Source organism: Festucalex cinctus, chromosome 1 (assembly GCF_051991245.1).
Source record: "Festucalex cinctus isolate MCC-2025b chromosome 1, RoL_Fcin_1.0, whole genome shotgun sequence".
In the NCBI taxonomy this organism is placed as follows: domain Eukaryota; kingdom Metazoa; phylum Chordata; class Actinopteri; order Syngnathiformes; family Syngnathidae; genus Festucalex; species Festucalex cinctus.
Genome location: NC_135411.1, coordinates 54,729,707 through 54,743,245, shown reverse-complemented (window position 1 = coordinate 54,743,245; position 13,539 = coordinate 54,729,707). Strand labels below are relative to the sequence as shown.

The following is a 13,539-nucleotide window of genomic DNA, read 5'->3' as shown; positions in this document are numbered from 1 at the left end:
GAGGCAACGCACGTTTCCTGAGGATTGTGGGTAATGTAGTATCTAAATTTTGGAAGAACTTATATATATATATATATATATATATATGAACTTTCATTTTTTTTTAAAAAATAAAATAAATTGTGTTACCTAGACTGGATCCAATTGATATGTGCTGATCAGGAATTTGACACTCCGGGGGAGAAAAAAAAACATATCTTCGCCAGGTTTATTGGTAAAATTACATTTTCTTTTTTTCCTTTCCACCCTCCTTCTCATGCCTCTACGCATAGTACAAATGCAGAAAATTGCAAAGGCAAGCAACTCGATTCACAGATGATAAGACAGGAAAACGCTGAGTCGAGCATGTCGATTCACAAAGACTGTGACACAACCAGTGCATTTAATTCCATAAATTCAGAAAACAAAATTAAGACATGGAACAAAACAAAACAAAAAAAAAGACACAGCAGAAAATAATGCTGAGAAAGATATGAAAGATGTCTTCTGATTGGTTATAAACTCCACAAATCTGCATACAAATACACAGAAAAACCCATCTTAGTTATTGACGTTTACTGTTCAAACTACGCATGGGTGACGTTAATCTTAATGAAATATTACTATTTTTATGGTTGGGTAGTCATATTGCAAGGACAATATTGCAGCTACACAACTTCTACCAAGAAGGAAGACTGCCTGTTCTCCAGATTTTCCTTCCTTCCTGTTACATTATTTTTCTACACAAATACATAAACAAACGCAAGTGAGCTTTCATGATTATTATTTTTTATTTAATAATACTATGACTGGGATGTTTGTTCCCCTAAGAGTCCACCGTCAGGAGATTTTTTTTTATTTTTTTTTTGGGGGGGGCCTTTAAAACAAGATTGGTCACCAGGCCGATGATGCCGTCAGCCAAACAGTTTGTAATTTCCGCCGTGTTTTGGTCCCAATGCCGTGACATTGTTTGACAGCTGGCTAATCATATGTGGTCCGCTTCTCCAAGCTGGTTAAAGTGGCTGGGATCAGCTGATGTAGAGGAAGCCTCATGTGGGTTAATTGCCCCCGCCACCGCAACACTGGCCGCTGCGGCCCTGCGGTGCCGCCTCCTGCAAGTCCACGCCCCCTCGGGCCCGGCCGCCGCCACCTGCCCCACCCTGCGGCTCATTCTTGGGGAGCTTCTTGGCTGTTGGGGATCAAAAATGGGTGGAAAGGTTTTGTGGAAACAGCTCTACATTTTTCAATCACAATACATACTGAATGACAGACATTATGTGATGCCATTTAATACACCACTCCGCTAAATATTACCACTTGTGTTTTTTACCTTATCATTTTTAATGTATTGTGCCTTATTTTTATAAAAAAAATAAAATAAAAAAATAAAAAATACAAAATACAAAATTTTAATGTACTGGTGTGCATGTCCTCGTGCGCACTGAAAACAGTTATGTGCGTGCCAAATTCAGTTGTCTCAGCGCCAAATGTGTATTTGTGTTCCAAATATAATATGCATGGGCACCTGCACACCAATTATGTGCAGCCCTGGTTATAGAAAACTCTTGTATTATTGCCGGCCAGCAAAAAGCTTATTTCCAAATGTTGCGGGTTTCTCTATTTATCAAAATACAAAATGGAAATCCCATAGTAATATACAGCAAAGTAAACCACAAAATTAAAATAATCCGTTTAAATTCCCACTAATCTTCGGTGTCTGAGGCCATTTTCTTCCCCAAAGCATACAGTTTTATTAGAATTATGATGCTTACCAATTGCCATAAAAATCTCATTCACATTCATGGCGGTTTTAGCCGACGTCTCCATAAAGAGCAAACTGTTGTCATCTGCGTACGCTTGTGCCTCCTGATGAAAACGGAGCACAGAGGCACACAAGTGAGCAACTACACTAAAATAAAAACGTTTTAAAAAATGTATCCATTTCAGTCTTTACCTGGAAATCGACAGCTCTCTTGTTGGCCAAGTCTGCTTTATTCCCTGCCAGAGCGATGACAATGTTTGGGCTGGCTTGTCTCTGCAGCTCTTTCACCCAGTTCTTTGCACGTGTGAAAGTGTCCTTGAACAAAAAAGAAGAAAAAAAGTTTTCAAAACATTAGTAACATTTTTTTTTTTATATATATGTTACACATGACCGGGCGACAAAAGTACAAAGGTCTGTAAGAATAAAGTAATCATCAACCCAAATGGGAGGACAAGGGTCAACGAATGAACAGCAAAAGTCTGCCCATCTGGGCTTATCACTCACTGTGTTGGTGATGTCATACACAACAATGGCTGCCTGGGCACCTCTGTAGTACATGGGCGCCAAGCTGTGGTAGCGCTCCTGGCCCGCAGTGTCCCAAATCTCAAACTTGACCGTTGTGTCGTCCAAGCATACCGTCTGTGTGAGGAAGGCCGCTACCAATGTCGGATAAAAAGAAAATGTTTTTTTTTTTTAACAATACATGGAAAGCAGGTATTGCCAAAGTTTTCATGTCATAAAAACGCTAAAAAATTGCATTTTTTGTTGACTGTGGATAAAAAGAGGTCAATGCATAAAAAACACGAGTATCCTTTTGTTGACCAATGACAAACATTAAAAATTTCTTTGTGACAAAAGGATATAGAGGGTTTGAGAGTGTGTGGCAAGCATCTTTGCAACGTTTTGCAACACTGAACGAAGCCTGCCGAAAAAGTAACACACGTTACATGCGCACACCCTCGCAAGCCTGTATTGCTCAGTGAGATAGAAGGATGAAGCATATTCTTTTTGTAGTAGTTCACGGTTTGTTCACACACTATATTCGCTATGCCCAGACACTTAAAAAGACTGGAAAAGGGCAACAGATAATTATTTTGAGTGCCAGAATTGATAGTTGAGTTATTTATATTTTTTTATCAAAGATATTTTACTTATTGTTCTTTTCAATGCCAAATGTTTGATATACTAGAGAATTATAAGTCCATTGCTCTAAAAAGTTTAAAAACGAATTAGTTTGGCTCTCGTATCACAACATCAGTGACATTTAAAAAAAAAAAAAAAAAAAAATCACCCAAAAAAAAATTGTTATGGGGACAGGCCTGGCCATGACTAGGTTTTACAAGTATGTGGGTGGTGGCTGCTGACTCAGGTTCTTGTCACATGACAGAGGAAACCAAGCTCTCACTTCCACAACGCATACTTAAACACTTTTTTTTCTTTTTTTTTAATCTTTGACCAGCACTACCGCTGATTTAGCGGCGCATGAAGGTTAAACTCACCTCCGATTGTGCTCTCCTGGTACTCGTGAAACTGGCCTTTGACAAAGCGTAGCACCAGACTGGACTTGCCCACCGCCGACTCGCCCAGCAGCACAAGCTTGAACTGGCAGATTTTGTTACTGGCTGCCGCGGCGCCGTTGGTCCGCGCTGGTCCGCCTCGTCCGGCCATGGGGCTTAATTCGGGGTGGGGGAAGGTAGAAGAAGCAACGGTGGATTGGCCGGGGTTCACTTAAGGCAGGAGCCGTATAGAAGAGAAGCCAGGGGAACTGAAAAACCCAAGTAGTTACATACATTAAGTTACTATTTAGTTAAATTCTGATTCTTTAATTTTGTACAGACAAAATCAAGTTATGTTGTTCAGCTTTTAGTCCACATGAACGAACACACAATGTCTGTATAATGAAGTAATAGATAGAATGGATTGATATTTTTTTTTTAAAAGCACAATATTGTGTAAAAAAAAATAAATAAATAAATAAAATATTGTGCTTTTGTACATAACAGCAATGCCTATAAACCACCTACAATCTCTAATAATGAGGCACTTACTTGCTAATGCAAGCACACATTGATCGCTTCACAAGCAAGTTAGGTTCCCCTTCATCTGACAATTAGCGTAGATTTTAAACATAGAAGGCCAAAACATCTCTAATGAAAATTACTTTGCAGTAATAAACTAGCCACTAGAGGGTGCTAGAACTGCACAATGGAAATCAACATGACTTTTTTTTTTTTAAATGTGTTCCTTTTAAATATTGTGAACATGACGACGATGATATTGTGACAGTTTTAATATCACGATACTGGCCTTATCGTTACATCCTTAATTATTATCAGTGAATCTCTTTATTATCTGGTTTATCTGTTTGATGTCAAATTGGTCGATAATTATCGGGCACCGATATTATAGTGCATCCCTTAGGAACACACCACTTTGGTGATGTTTTTGGTGAGGTATTAGCTTTTTAAAATAGCTAAAAGTTGATTTTTCACATTACTGACCCTTTAACAGGTAATATGAAGTAATGTTATAGTTAAGTAATGTTTTAAATTACATTATAAAACAGTATTCTAACAGTGTTGAGTTTGCCAATACTATTTTGACTGTGACTTCACCAGACAGCCATTTGGAATAACGTAAAACATTTCAAGTAAAAAAAAATCACAGGGCACACAGAGACGAACAACCATCCACACTCACAAGCACACCTCGGGACAATTCGGAGCGCCCAATTAACCTGCCATGCATGTCTTTGGAATGTGGGAGGAGACCGGAGTACCCGGAGAAGACCCACGCGGGCACGGGGAGAACATGTAAACTCCACCCAGGAAGGCCGGAGCCTGGACTCGAACTCGAGTCCTCAGAACTGGGAGGCGGACGTGCTAACCACTCGGCCAACGTGCCGCCCAAAAGTTTCATTTTCATGAAATAATCATTGTTAAGTGTGTCAAAAATAGCATTTTGTGAAAATAACTCAACAAAGAAGTCAGTAATTATACAGAAAATATAGCAAGTCATCAAAAAGGAGGAGCTGGACTCTACACATGACTTCCTGTTGCTGACATCATCAGCATGCGAGTTTGTGGCAATGTGTGTGTGTGTGTGTGTGGCTGTAAAACCTGGAATTCGCTGGTACGATTTAGAAAGTTGCACTTGCGCTAAAATGTTGCAAAACGTGGAAGTCAGCCAGCTTCTGTGCTCGGTGACAGGGCAGGAAACGCAGGAAGTGAAAAGCAAGCGGAAGAGGTTTTTACCGCTGAGTATGATAAAAAGTCGGGATCAACCTCGGCTGGGTCACATGGCACGAGTGGGGAGGCGTCAAACATGATGAAAGATCAAGTTAAAACATCACGGCTGATGCAATGAACTTCATTTTAAGTGCTGCTGAGCCTGGCTTAATCTTCAACATGTGACGGGAGATCACGACTCCTCTCATAAAATATTCAGCAGCAGCCAATCACGAGTCTCAAGCAAACCTATGCAATCAAACAGTTGGCTAGTCTGCTACTCAGATCTCAAAGTACCATTTGGAGGGTTTGGGTCATTTTCAAGTTTCATACCTCAAGGAACTCACACTATCACCACCAAATTGAAACCAGTATAGTAGACCAGTGATTATTATTTAGCTGCCATGTGTCGGGAAGCTTGGTCTTACGGCTGGACATTAATCGAAATTGGAGCGAATCAATGTGATTCTGCTGTCCCTAAGCGTCCTTTAAGCAACCTCCTTAGCTTGTTTATGCTTTTACGGCAAAATGTTTTGCGTGATGTTGTACCCGGCATTGTCACGTCTCCTGTGTTGCATTCATCTCACTGATCTGTATATATTACTGGATAGCCGATACATGCTATGGATAGCCCATACATGCCCGTTCAAGCCGTGAAGCGACAGGGCAGCCATCTTACTCCTCCCATCTCGCGAGCAGACTACTGTTGAGAACCATTTCTTAGGAGGAGTAATATGGCGGCCTCGCAGCATTCAAAAGTCTTGGCCTATAAGCTATTCACATCAGTGGTTCGTCTTCTTCGCTGATTCTTCTTCTACGCTTTCCGTTAACTCCCTATGGCAGCGCTACTCCAGACTTGGCATATATATTACAGCCGTTAAACGTCCGAGGGGTCTTCTTTTGGACGCTCACATATCTTGAGACGGTTCTGTGCAAGATTTGTTTGCTTCCGTTTAAACAGGGCCTTAGAGAGCTGACGAAGTCAGCCAGTGTCCTCTTCTGCTGAGATCACGATAGGCTTTTTTATTTTTATTTGCGAGAGCTATTTCATGTGCAGTTGAAACAATCCGTTTATACTCAGATATTTTTCAACATTTTCCAATAAAATGTCTGGAACACTGAAGGTGTATGCTGCTTATGAAGAAGAAGAAAAAATAAATAAATAAATTGTGATTGGCAGGTCAGACTTTTTAAAAGATCGGTTATATGTTTTCGGCCAGAAAATTGTGATTGGTGCATTCCTATTTGTTGTAGTGGAACTGGATCTTTTTTTCCCCCAGGCCTGTTTCATGAGGTTTTTTTGTTTTTTTGTTTTTTTTATTATTATTCTGTTGAACCACAATACAAAAACAACTGTTAAATTTGTCAAATTTGTTATTTCAATGAAACTGTTGTTTTTTCTTTCATTAATTGTCTCCACTTGTGTACGCGCAGGCTTGCAGCTGATAGAGATCCATTTGGATGGGGTTTTTTTTTCGTTCTTTTTTTCTGGGAGGTATAGAGCTGCTCACATCAACGGATGCTTTGCTTGCATTCTTAATGGACCTCCACTGGGAAGTGGGTCAAAGTAAGAGAGAGATGGGAGAGAGGAAGGCAGAAAGAAAGAGAGTGGGACAAAGAGGGGAAAAAAGGCAGGAAGGAGGAGCTGTCAAGAGGAGGAAAGCCGGTGATATAGTCATAATGGCCTCCTGTACATGATCCACACAAGTCAAGCATTTGGTGACGCATCACCTTCCTAAATGTGCCCACAAACTACAAATTTCATTCTGACTAAACCATTCAGAGCAGTCGTAGAAATAGAAGAGTTGAAATACAGAAAGTGATTTTTTTTTTATGAATTGAGTGAAAATGATTTTTTTTTTGTAACAATTGAAGCTACAAAAGCGAGTGAGTAAAATAAAGAGCAATAACAGGCTCATTGTTTTGCACATGTTTGAGGGTGTATGTGACAAATACGTATGGGCTTGCAATTGACTTAAATGGAGATGAGGTTAGCTTAGCTGTGGCGAAATACGTTTGGGACTGGTCGGTTGCTGCCATTAAACGTTGATTTGCAACGAGTCTTACATTGCAGGAGTTTTTTTTTTGTTTTTTTTCAGGATTACAACGTGGCTCTAATTTTATCGAAATGGTGTTTGCCAGCTTTTGTGTTGGAAATCTTCAGTTCAAAAAGTGCAAGCTCAGCAACAACAAGGCACGCTGCTGTCTGTCTGGCTAGCATAGGCTTTCGAGGTTCAGGGAAGAGGTTTAGGGATGGGAACCTGGTGACATAACTCAGGAAAAGCAAACAGGAAAGTCATCAACAGCAGTTAGCAGTCAGGCCAGAAGGGAAGAAAAAAAAAAATCTCTGGCATTTCCTTTTCCTCTGACTTGTATGAAAAAAACTAGAGCACCACGAGACCAGAAAGTTTAGGTTTGACTTATAATACAACTAAAAATATGCCTTTAAAGTTTGTATTTCACATGACATCATCATCCCGTATATCACAGTTAATCTCAACTATTTTTGTAAACATGTGATATTTACGTAATAACATTTGATAACTTCATTATTTTTCATGTACAATACCTTTATTTAACCTTTACCTTTATTAACATTACAATTTTTTTTTTTTTTTTATGTACAATGCCTTTAGAAACCGCAGTACCCGGAGAAGACCCACGCAGACAAGGGGAGAACCTGCAAACTCCACGTAGGAAGGCCAAAGCCCGGACCCGATAAAAGTTGTAATAGCTTGTAAATTTTTTAAGAGGTTTCAGTAGGCAAAAAAAGCGTGGTGGCTCACACCAAGTCAAAGAAGTCAAGAACGATGCTGCAGAAATATTTATGTAACTGTCCATGCGTCGTCTATTTTTCTTCTTCTTGTTTTTAGCTCATAAAAGATGTGTAACTGCTTCAAGAGGACAACGTGCAATGGCCATAAAAAACAAAAGCCTCAAACTCTTCAACAGTTTCCTCATCTTATAAACTCATAAAAACACACTGTCAAGAGTATACAAGCACATTAGAACCCCATCACAACAACAGCAAAAAGCATAAATTAACCACACCAAAACAAAATAAAAACTTAGCAAATAGACACAGAATGGGGTGAAGCGAGGCAGGAACCACTCCAAGGCGCATCACTCGGTCCGGCGAAAGACCAATCAGACTGGTCACAGCAAAATACCGCTAGCAGGAGAGTTGCCAGTCATGGCAAAATATACACCGCTCATTGCATATGGTCTGATAAAGCCCTACATCCACAAATAAATGTTGCTCCACAAAGTTACAGTTTTACCCTTTTAGTTTTGAGCTTTAAAAGGAGGTGGATGTTGAAGAGTCTCTTATTGTTTAATATACAGTGTATATTGAAAAACTTCAACTGTGAAATTGTGTTTCAGAACAATTATTTACATTATTTAATGTTTACAATAGTATAAAATGTTAAAATTTAAATTGTTTGGCCTTGAATTGATGTGTTGAATATTTAAAATTTCTACCTCAAAAATGTTCATTAAAATGTTGATTTTTTTTTCCACGCCATGATATCAAAATAGGCATTTAGTATCAAATCGGCGTTAAAAATTTGGTATTGTGACAACATTACTAAAGAGTAAATATTCTCTCATTTCTGTTGTCCTCTATGAGAGCAGACTGATTGTCTGTGTCAAATCAAAATAAAACATTAGCTTTTACGCTGGAGAACATTCAACATGCTGGAGAAATTTTACGGATGTAGGCTTTTATGAAATATTAGGTGTTTTGCTGGTTAGTTTTCTAACTCGGAAGTAAAACGCCTGGTTCAGTAAAACCCCGCCTCTCCCCGTGTGATTGCCGCGCCCCCGGCGAGCCGACTGCAGTCTGCTCTTGGAGCTACTGTTGAGCACTCCTGAATGCAAGCCATCAATTCTTCAATAAACATTTGAAACAAAACAGCTCCTTGCTGCAAGAAATTGTGGAGGAGGAGGGGAGGAAAAGAAAGAAGGGAGAGGAAAGAAGAAGGAGGGGGGGGGAAACAAACAAACCCTGAGCTGGTTTCAAACCGGGAACTTGCTGCTTACAGAGCAAGCACAATAACCACTATACTATTCATTCAGCTAGGTTCAACAGTGCCAAAGTTTTACTTGTAATTTACACAAGTGTCAGCCAGAACCTTTGTGGGAGTTTTGTCATTGCACTTTGACATTACAAATGCGAAGGATAATTGATTGGTTTGAATTCATTTGGACAGAATGTTCACTGATAAAGGCTACTTTTGTCACTATCCCATGGAGGTCTCAGAGAGTGGAAAATATTAAGCAGGGCACTGAACAGTAGCTGAATCCTATCTCTACATTCAGAACCAAAACAGGACCAATCTGTCGCAAGTTGATCATTTTTAATTGTAAATAATTAATTTGCATCTTTCCATATTAAGAAAAGCTCTACAGTATATCAAGCAACTTTGTTAGTTGCTTGATATACTGTAACTTACAAATATTTATTTTAAATGTGTGATGCAGTAAAACAGTAAAAGCTGGCTGATTAAGTGACTAGTAGGAGGAGGTTTCAATCACTTAACTTGATTGATAGTTTTCGTACAGTGCTTTCGATATACATTTTATGCTTGCAAAATAGTGTGTTCAAAATGTTTACATACAATGTGTTTCAGTAATATGTTTAAAAATTGTGTGGGAAGTAGGGGTGTAATAAAAAAATCGATTCGGCAATATATCACGATATTGCCGCGTGCAATTCTCAGATTCAATAAGTGGCCGGATTTTTAAACATCCATTTTTGATGGAAAAATATTCAACAAAACGTTTTAGGGTTCACACCTGAATCATGGATAATGTTATATTAACGGAATATAAAACCATAATATTTTTATTTCAATGGTGTTCAAACATGAAACAGATTAAAACCTGCTTGTTAAACAATGGCTCACACTTATACGACTTCAAATAGATAAATAATACATTTTCATAAAATCTTAGTGTACATGTACAAGTTTACTGATTAGTATTTTCTAAATTTGATTTAAAAATAAAAATAAAAAAAATCGAACAACCGACATAGATTCATATCGGGATTAATCGGTATCGAATCGAAACCTAGGAATCGTGATACGAATCGAATGGGCAGGTACTAGGAAATTCACACCCCTAGTGGGAAGTGTGTTAAAGCGATACAACACTTATTAATCATTTTCCAGTATTGGATTAGGCATTGTGTACAAAGAATTAAAGTGCAAATATCTCTGGCATCTTATTCCCTGAATTTTCTTTTAAACCGATTAAGTATCAAAATTCGAACATACCGTGGGGAACGTCATCCTGGTCACGTGATCATCATGATGACATACCCCGTGCGTAAACGGAAGCCGTCTTCACTCATTTCAATGGGAGTTTGCTGCCGCAATTGGCAAGAAAAAGACAGTGTTCAATCCCAAATACTGCGCCAATTCTGTTCAGAGTAAAATCCTCAGCACGTCCGGTTTCATGTCATTCCGTGTGCGGGGGGGTGGCTGCTCATAATGTGGGCTAAAGCGAGCTTAGCACACGACATGTAGCTTAGCCCAGCAGAGTACAAGTCACCCGGATGTTTACCCTCCACTTCGACTCGCCGGTGACTGGATCTGCCAGTTTTATCCGGCTTTCGGCTGGAAATAAATCTTTGGCGCGTCCTCCATGACTGTACTGCTTTTGAAGAAGTGCTTCTTTGTTGTAAGGCATAATTCCACCTTTGATGTCCGCAGTGGGACGCAATAATTCCTCATGTCTTTCTTCATGTCATTCAATGTGTACTTTACGCATGTAATACGTCACGATGATCACGTGACTGTCCAAAGTGCCAGATACAGTACTTAACGCTAAAATATTCATAAAAAGTGCTATAAAATCATAATTGCTCAACATAATTTGGCTTTTTTTTCCAGGGAAGAGTTGAAATGAACAATTTCACAGAATAGCTGGTTAGTATTTTATAAGTCTTGTGTTCCTTTAAAGGCTTAAAACTTCATCTCTCATGGTGGGTTTTGAACGCAACTCCCAGTGTTGACCACTATAGCACCCCCGCGTGGGTGTGGATGTGATTTTTTTTTTTCCCGCCAGTGTGTTTTACGGGTTATTACAGTAGGCGCGGTCGCATGCTTACAGTGGCATCCTCACATGTGAGAAAGGAGAGCCAGTCACCCTCGATGCATTTTTCAGACGTTTCTTGAATGCGGGAAGAACACAGAGCACTCACACGAAAAATGTTGCTCCCACCCAGACATTCCAGCATCAAATGCCACCTGCATGCACTTGCATGTAGTGTATGTCTACATTGTGGACATACACTACAATACATAGAGTAGTTTCTATAAATTTGGTACTTGCAATGTGTTTTTTTGTGTGTTTATGGTTACATTATGTTTATAATGTGTGTTTTAAAAGATTTAAGTAAGTTGTAATGCATTTCAATGCGTTTAAAATGTGTGGGAAAGGTAAAAACTAAACAATAAATAAAAGGAAATACAACGACCATTTTCTATTTTGCTTGCAATTGTGTCTGTCTGTAATAAGCCGTTCGTAAATCGGTAGCCGTCGTAAACCGTGGACCCTGACAATATTCCTGAATCACTGGGGTCTAATACTCAAGCTACACAAACAGCTTAGAGTCAGCTCCGACCACTTTCCTTCACCGATGTTAGCCTTTTAGCATCATCAGCTGAGCATAACGGCGAAAGACATCGGAAGGAAGGAAGGAAGCTCCCTCCCCTCGAAAAAAAAACAAAAAAAACAAAAAACTTCACATTCCGCTTACGTTAGCAGCCTAACATCAAAGTGACAAAAACGCCGTTAGGCTAAAATATAACTCGACGGTTCCTTTGGTTTCTTATTGTGGCCGAAAATTATGTCATAAGCGGGCGAAAAACATGAAATTCTGGTCATTTTTTGCTGGACGCTCGGTTCGCTCTCGGCTACCTAGCGAAGCAGCCCCGCCACTTTGACTGAGATGTGTTTGAGACGTTAACAACCTTTATCTAATATTCATCAATAAATATCGGACTCGAGTTACAACCCAATGGTTCGTAAGAATTATTAAATAGATTTCACTTACACCACTTTTCCTTCTTTGGCTGCTCTCATCGGCCGTCTCCTTCTACGCCTTCTCCTTCTTTTGGGCTCTGTGGCCTTTCTTCCGGGAACCGCCCACTTTACGTCAAAGTCCGCCTAACCAATAACAACCGCACGCAAGAATTCTCGCGGTAGTATCGCGAGGATTTAACATTTAAGCTTCCACCTGCGCGTATTTTGGAATGAATAAAAGCATAAGCAAAAAAAAAAAATATATATATATATTTAGGTATTTATTTGTATTATTATTATTATTATTATTATTATTATTATTATTATTATTATTGAGGTTCGTCGGTTTTATTTACACCAAACAAATGAATGGATAGTTAAATGAAAAAAAAAAAAAACTTGTAAAACGTCTTTTTTTAATGAGAGGGTATTCACTACGGACTATTTTGCACACAGCCCTTCCGCATTCGATGTCTTAACTCACCCAAACTTCCGGTGCGGAGAGACTTCAGCGGAGCGCACTGTTGTGATGTAAAACTCGAAGCCTAAAATCTTAACCCGCCTTGCTTGAAAACTAAATCCATTCGAATTTTAATAATTAGATCTCCCAGAGCCGTAATTTTGACGGCTTGAGCTCTGGTAATGATGTCATTGCTTGAAATGATTATTTTTTTTCATAATTTTTCATTTTAACTTCAACTTATATTTTGTAATGGCTTTATATGTTCAATAAACCAACCAACCAACCAACCAACAACAACTTTCTGGCCTTTGGGCTCCTCTTCGGCCAACAGTATCCGACGATCTCTGACTCGTCAATATTTTGATGCAGATGTCATTGTCATGTCTCTACAGTTTATTTGGTTTTTATAGGCCAGCCCAGGATGACATTTCTCTTAATGCAACTGAAAACACACACACACACACACACACACACATTGTTAGCACAAAACCTTCAGGCTTCTGTGACAGTAGAAGGCAAATGAATATGTCAAGAAAATCCTACTAGAACTACTAAACTTTATTTCGAGTTCATCAGAGGCATTTTAATTATTTGGTATGTGCTAAGTTCTATTTCACACAAGTTTGAATGTGATTGGTTTGTTTGGAACAGAGCCACATTCCTTGTTATGAGAGGGTGTGCATTATCCATTATTTTTTATTTCCCCCCTTGAAAAAAAAACTATTTAATTGAGTTGTACAGGTTATACATTATATTAAAGGTGGTTAAATGTTTTGAAATGATTTATTGTGGTCTCATTACTTTATATTGAACAAACTTGAACAGTGGTGTGTATAGTTTTTACATCCACTTATGACAGACAACCAGTAAATAATTTATTTATGAATCCCAATTTTTATTTGACTATTTTCTCTAAATTATAATAAATAAATAAAATAAAATAAAAAAAATATTTTTTTTTTTAAATCCAAGCAATAGATTCTGTGAATGGAATTAGCCTTGATGAGTGATCCAGTTGTCTTTTCTTCTTTCTGTGACAATGGACGTTCAGCCCGGGGAGGAGTGTAGAGCAG

The 13,539-nt window shown here is 38.8% G+C and overlaps 1 protein-coding gene across 1 annotated transcript; it reads right to left on the bottom strand.

The window, feature by feature from the left end:
• Nucleotides 1–348: 348 nt before the first annotated feature.
• On the bottom strand, nt 349–12,153 carry rab5c (RAB5C, member RAS oncogene family). Its single transcript, XM_077494923.1, has 6 exons — nt 12,035–12,153; nt 3,241–3,506; nt 2,246–2,397; nt 1,934–2,056; nt 1,752–1,845; nt 349–1,168 (listed from the first exon to the last, which is right to left on the bottom strand). The coding sequence occupies exons 2-6, from the start codon at nt 3,407–3,409 to the stop codon at nt 1,038–1,040; spliced, it is 669 nt and encodes a 222-aa protein (XP_077351049.1). The 5' UTR covers nt 3,410–3,506; nt 12,035–12,153; the 3' UTR covers nt 349–1,037.
• Between the last annotated feature and the right edge of the window lie 1,386 nt (nt 12,154–13,539).